Raw genomic sequence first — 7,051 nt, forward strand, 5'->3', positions numbered from 1 at the left:
TGTTCGAGAAATAATCCGCAACTTCAAAGACGAATGTAGGACACGTATCCATATTCCTTCACATCTCCCGCAGTTCGAATTCTATCCTCAATTTTGAAATAAATAACAAAAATTCTTCATTTGTGTTAATTACAGTTTCATTTAACTTTTATCGTACATACGCAGACAGCTAAAAAGGTACATATACATACTTTAAAGCATAAAATGAAAATGATGGATCCCTTGATGGTACATTTAGGATTTGTAATATTTTTGATAAATAAACGTAGCATTTTCGTTTTGATTTTTATTTACAAAATTACATAGTAATACAATACATATATACACATTTTCTTTCAACCCGAAATGATACAAACGTTTTAATTTAAACACTATTCAATGGGAACCCTGAGAGCTGTCTTCGGAGGCCGATTCGGTGGCCTCTGAGGTGATTTGTAAAGCGGCGAACCCCAATTAGCGGAACTCGTGCGCTTCTTAAACCGTGTTCGTTGAACTTTAAACATGACAGTTAAGTCGGGTTTATCGACATTATCGAATCCAAGTTCGTTTAAATCCGGTGGATGATAGTGTTGATGTATCAAAGCAGCTTTCAGTAGCGAACCTAGAAAATATACACAGATGAATCAATGCAAACAGATGTGTGATGTGTACCGCTTATCCAGATTTTATGGAAGATAAGTAGAGCGTTGTGGCCGAGTGGTTAGACCGTTCGGCTCTGGGAAGCCAGGTCGTGGGTTCGAACCCCATACATAGCCATAGTGTCCTCGGGCAAGACACTTATCCTCACTTCTTCCTCCACCCAGGAGTAAATGGGTACCTGGCATGATAGATGACTCATGAGCGCTTGTTAGCAGCTCGGCGTTACTTCTCCCCAGGGAGAGATGACTGATACATGCTAGAGTATAAAATTGGCTGGGGTAATAATACCAAAAAATGTAAAGCGCTCTGAGCAGCCTGGCTGGATTTTAAGACACATATTATTATCATTATTAAGATCACTTAAAAAATCCTAACAAAAATTTCTTATATTCACCTGTTGCCCATTTCGGAATCTCTTTTCTCGGAGCTTCTTCTTCATCGGTATCAGATGAATGAATATCAGATATATCATAGGACTGTAACCTATTAAACATATCAACGGAACCTTCATGATCAAAGTAACACAACCCCTCAGAAAAATAGTTTAGTTTAAAATTTTTCAAATTCAGAAACCTGGGTAGAGCACCGGTACTACGAATTAAAATAGTCTCATAGAGTTGAAATAATTGATAATGGTCTCATTTTGCTCAATGACAACTGCAGAAATCTTACACTGGTTTAGATGTTGTAAGCCCTGATACTCGTGAAGTTGCCGAACTACTGTTCAACGACGCGTTATGCTTATCCACCAATTTCTTGATAGCATCTTCCTCTTTTTTCGCTCGGTTTTTCTTCTCCGTTTCCTTCTGTAACTGAAGTCTTAGTTGTTCCTAAATACGAAAACACCAATATGTTGTAGAATCATAGATCAATAAAATACATGATACACAATTTGACAGTCAACAAAATAACATCAACTAGGTTCGTTAGTCAGTGATAGATATGCTTACCTTCTCTCTTTCTTTTTCTTCTCTTTCCTTCCTTTCTTTCTCGCGTTGTTTTTCTAATTCAGCTTTTTCCCGTTCTGCTCTTTCAATGGCCAGTTGACGATCCCTACAAAACATCGACGATTTCAACTAATAATTCTATAATTCATTCATCAATTCTGGACACAAACGAGCCGTTACTGACCTTTCCTCTTTTAGTTTCATTCTCTCTTTCTCCTCCTCTAATCGCTGAATTCGTTGTTTTTCCTGTTCCTGCATCCTCTCTTCCTCTAACTGACGACGTTTCTCCTCGGCTTGTATTCGCTCTTCCTCGATACGTTTCAATCGTTCCATCTCTTCGTGTTTCTTCTTTCTCTCGATCATCTCTCGATAACGTCGTTCTTGTTCTTCTTTTTCTTTCAATTTCTGTAACCGGGCTTCCTCTTCGAACCGCCGTCGTTCGTTTGCCTCAGCAATTTTTTTTTCTCTGTTATAAAACCAAGCAGGATAAGCCATTTTAAGATGAGCAAATCGAACAACTGCATTATTTAAGATAAAAAATGCAACGCTATTTACCTCAATTTCCGTGCTTTCTCTTTCTCCAATCGTTCTTTCTTTTCTTTAATGAGTGACGACACTGAAACTTTCTTCTCAACTTTCTGCACGGCTTCTTTATTCTTTTCTTGAAGTTTCTTCTCATTTTCTTGTTTTTTCTGTTGCACAAGTTTCATCCTCTCTTCTCGACGTCTGTTTTGATCGAAGCAATGAAACATTTATTTCTACATTTTGATCCCTTTATAATTTGATACGCTAGATGAAATATTAAATTACAATACCTTATTTCTTCTTTTAGTTTTTGCTGTTTTTCTTCTTTCAAGCGTTTTATTCTCTCATCATCCTGTAATCTCTTCTTGTTGATTTGTTGTTTCTTCAAAGCTTGTTTTTGCTGAAACAGCCGCAGAAAACAATCAAATAAATGTCTTGCCGACTTCGACAATTGAAATGGTCAAGTATTTATTTTCCCTACCTGCATTAGTAGATGATTAGGGGTAGTTACAGTCTTCTGTTTGATAAATGAAGACACACTACTGACAAGGTTCGCCGGTCTGCTACAGGATCCAGTCCGTGATAAGGTACGACCTGATGAAGCGGTGGACGTCAGGCCTTGCGTCCGATTAACTTGCATGAGTGGAGTTTCCGGCACTTCTACCTCGCCTTCAGAAGTTGTCCTAAGAAATTTCAAAAACGCTTTTGGTACCTATGATTGTGTCATGCCACTTGATAAGATGAAAGTTCTATTACTGAACCGTTCCAAGCTGGTTGGTCTATGGTATGGTAACTATACTCACTCATATTCACTTGCATTTTCTGTTGATGCCTTTTTATTTGAATCGAAAAAGACGGCATCGTCTTCGGATTCCCAACCACTTTCATCGGCATTCTCTTCTTCAGTTTGAACTTTATTGCTGTCAGTTTTTGATATATTCCCGCTACCAGTCTTCTCTTGTTCAACGTTCGATTCGGAACTTTCGATAGCTTCTGATTCCATACAACTAAAAAATTCAAGATCATTTTACGGGTTTTAATGGGGTTCGTTTCACAGTCCGTAAAACACATCTTATCAAATCTGTTCCCACATAAAATTAATATTTTGCATCAGAGGTTAAAATTTATATTTTGAATAATCATTATTCAAATCATAGTCATTATTTTTCCCATCATTTACATTTCATTATTAATGAAATGTAAATGATGGGAAAAATAATTCAAAATCTCAGATTCAAAAACGTTTTGGAATCCTGAAACTAAATCCAGACAAAAAAACATTTTTGTTCTTACCCAGAGTTTTGTAACGGTGATTTTGAAATCTCGTTAGCTATTTCTTCAGTTTCTTGTTCAATCTCGCCCTCCTGCTGTAGTTCTAATTCAGCCTGTAATCTCGCTACTGCTAACGTGTTATTTCGAGGCAGTCTACACTTTGATCTCGTCGACCGACGTTCACCGGTCGATGATTGACTGCTGTAATTGTCATCGGATGACTGTGCCGACGCTGAACTGATGTTTCTGACTTTTGATCGCGTTATTCTTCGACTTCCAGCTGGAGTTGCCTGTAAAAACAAACCACATGTAAACACGTATGTAATACCGAGTTCTCCTTCCATACTGTTCACTTCAGTCCAACTTACTGTATTGGCATTCATAGCTGATTCTGCTGTCTCTTCCCTATCTTCAGTTGTTGAATTTTTAGATTTCAATTTTAATCGCGATTTCGGTTTAGGATTCAATTTAGGTGATATTGCCTGTAAAAAATGGCGATAATTTAAACACTCGACGACAGCAAAAATTTGTAAAAAAAAAGAGGTCTATGATAGTTGTGATAATGTGACATTACAAACTTGAAACTTACTTTGTCAACTTCCATTTCCTCAACATCAGCTTCGTCATCAGCATCTGAAGCTTTTTCATCCTCATCACTAACAGCTGAAACTACCACATCAGCGCCGTCTTCATTTCTCTCGTCATCATTGAACATTTCTTCACTACTGACTGCCTCATCCTGAGAACTACTACTGGCGCCATTCGAAGATTCGACAGGCAAGTCCGAAGATTTTGTGGTCAGCTTTGGACTGTCCAGATTATCAGTATTTGCTGGTGACTTTTGAACTAATCTTTCCACCACTGCACTTCGATTTAGATTCACACGTACCACACTCATTTTTTGTTTCGATAAACTGACGCGTGGTCCGGCGATGCTACTTTTACGCAATGATTTCGTATACGAAAACTTTGACGATCGCGTACGCCTTCGTTGGGGAGATTCTTCAGCGGGCATATCGACTGCCTTGATTTGTTTGATTCGAGACTGCGAATGCTGTTGTTTTTCATGTGAAAAAGTAAGCGAAGCCTGTGATCGGTAAACAGGCGATCCGTGGTTAGGTTTATTATTCCTCACACTAATCGGCGTTCGAGACTTCGGAGTTTTTTCCGGCGTTTTCGCGCTGACAAACTCTTGATAAGCTTGAGCTTTAGCCTTGACGCTCAGAATGCTGTAATTCGCAGCGACTTTCGGACTATTTGGTACTACTCGAACAGAAGATTTTGGAGTCTGCTTTAATTTAACAGCATTTGGTGTCCGGGGCATATTATTAGTTCTGAACGGAGACCCAGATTTTTCACTAACAGAATTCAGTTTTACGTTTCGCTCTACAACTACTTTAACGTGATCAGATGATGAATCAGTTTTTTCACACTGCTCAATAATGTTTTTTCGCACCGACCGTTTCGCGGAACTATCTTCGATAACTTTGCTGAGCACAACCACCGGGCTCATACAAACTTCATTATCTAATTCGACGATGGCAGCGGCGTGCGCGTCGCGTAACGCGCGATTAGAACGCGTGGTGCTGCCGCTGTTACTGCCGCGAGAGTTTTTACTACTGCGAGTACGGCTGGTTTTGCGCGGCGGTGTTTTCACGAAATCGTCATCGGATGAATCTGCACGCGACGTTGTTTTTCGCGCCCGAGTTGAAGTTTTCTTCTTCATTGGTTGTGGAACATCTGTATCCATATCGCTGCTTTCTGTCTTCTTTCGATTACGACTAGAAAATAAAACAATAATGTAGATATGATTATAGCTGAAATATATAAAAGCGTTACAAGGGTGGCCACTTTTATTTGACTTGCTTTTTCCCAATTCATGCACGACACACATGTAGAGGTGTGGGTTGTTTTCCCTGAAATGATCTGCTACGAATCCAAACAATTTTATACACGTGAGACATAGACGGAAATTGTTTGATTTTAAGTACGATTTCAAAAATTGTCCCTGATTTTCTAAGCTATTCCCTTTTTACTTTCTCTTTTTTAAGGATAGAGAAAATTCCCCGACTTTTCCCTGATTTCCAGCTAAGTGGCCACCCATGAACGTTATAACACCAAATTAAATGCGGCCCAAGACAGATAAGAAAATGGTTCACTGCAAAACCTGCTTAATCCTGATCCTTCAGAGCAGATTATCTGGTTTAAGGGTCTCGAGTAAACATATTCTACAAACACGACAGTGTTTAATGGGTTATTTAAATAATGGATTAAGTGGGTTTAAATGTATTTGTTTTTCTGTTCATTCGTTCATCAGTTCTTGACTCATCAGGGCCCAGTTCCACAGTTGTGAATTAGAGTCAACTGTTGAGTTAAAATTAGTTCATTTTCAATGTTTTAACTCAGAATCAAATCTTGACACACGAATGTGTGAATAACTGGTGGTTAGGATGTGTTAGTAGGTGACACTTTTTCAACTATATCTGACTTAGTCCGATTGTAACATACGTCTGGCGCTTTTTTGACGGTGGTTCATCATCATCTTCCTCATCAGCTGTGTTGACTCTTCCTCTTCGTCGCTTTGCAGACGGCGTCTTAGGTAGAAGATCGGGGTCAGGACTATATCATCGGATAGAAAGAATAATATTTTCATGAATGATGTTTTTGAGTGTTCACGTTGGTTTGAGAAAAAGCATGACGAACTTCATGTGAGCGCCATAACCCACTATGATACTGTTTTCAATTCACTCACATTTAAATCATTCTTAATTGAATTCAAATGCCTCTGTTAATAATTTGAGAAAAGCAGGGAAAAAATCCAAAAGCCTTTGAAGTTTGAAGCAGGATTTATTTTTCATTTGCCTGATGTGCCGTAGCTTAGCAAGCCACTCTGCTTAACACACAACTTTCCACCCCAACAAGATCACAGAAAGATTGTTTTCTTTAGTTAGTCATCTGATGAAGAAGGCCCCCTACCTGGCAAATTTTTTCTTCGCCTCAATGAGCACTTCTTGCATCCAAAGAAAATGCTGTTCAACCGAATTGTTGAAATTCTCGAGTCCATCGTCATATTTTTTAACGAAACAGGATAAAACATCATCTAGTGTGGTCTTTGATGTTGACATTATTCTTATTTTCCGCCGCGGACGTCCGGTGTCGAAATTCGAATTATTTTTGTCGAATGTCGGGGGTACGTCTACGACGCCCTCAAATTCAAATTGCTCAAACCCTACAAATAAATAGGAAAATACTTAAAGAAAATAAGGCCTAGCCACACCTTTTGTCTGAAGAGTTAAAGACAATCAAAAGTGTCAATATTTCAGTTCATATACCGCAAATAACTTACCCGATCTACCCAATCTGAAAAAGAAAAAGGATGAAAAACCGCACGGAACGTATCTTCAAATCACCGCCATTAGATATTCAGCCAATCAGAGATTACATCCGGCAATCAATTGAATTCCTATCTATTAGTCGGTATACGGCCTCGGACTCGGCGCCGGCCCAGTCACCGGCCGCTCAGTGGCACTTCCAAAAAAGAGAACCCTATCGTCTATTCACGGAAAGTACTATACTTGGTGTGAGATTTTCCCAAGGGGATTAACGGCACTATCCATTATGCACAGGACATGCGTTATTTGAAATGTTGCTGTTTTGCCATCATAAAA

General features: G+C 39.0%; 1 protein-coding gene across 1 annotated transcript; it reads right to left on the reverse strand.

Moving 5' to 3' along the window:
* Positions 1 to 130: 130 nt before the first annotated feature.
* LOC141915084 (uncharacterized) lies at positions 131 to 6,796 on the reverse strand. Its single transcript, XM_074806492.1, has 15 exons — positions 6,730 to 6,796; positions 6,360 to 6,612; positions 5,892 to 6,002; positions 3,973 to 5,164; positions 3,752 to 3,865; positions 3,405 to 3,673; positions 2,915 to 3,118; positions 2,593 to 2,794; positions 2,402 to 2,511; positions 2,142 to 2,312; positions 1,771 to 2,052; positions 1,590 to 1,692; positions 1,312 to 1,469; positions 1,034 to 1,122; positions 131 to 601 (listed from the first exon to the last, which is right to left on the reverse strand). Exons 2-15 carry the CDS (start codon positions 6,506 to 6,508, stop codon positions 372 to 374), a joined length of 3,384 nt encoding a protein of 1,127 aa, XP_074662593.1. The 5' UTR covers positions 6,509 to 6,612; positions 6,730 to 6,796; the 3' UTR covers positions 131 to 371.
* Positions 6,797 to 7,051: the final 255 nt, after the last annotated feature.

The sequence above is a fragment of the Tubulanus polymorphus genome, chromosome 1 (assembly GCF_964204645.1).
Source record: "Tubulanus polymorphus chromosome 1, tnTubPoly1.2, whole genome shotgun sequence".
Lineage (NCBI taxonomy): Eukaryota > Metazoa > Nemertea > Palaeonemertea > Tubulaniformes > Tubulanidae > Tubulanus > Tubulanus polymorphus.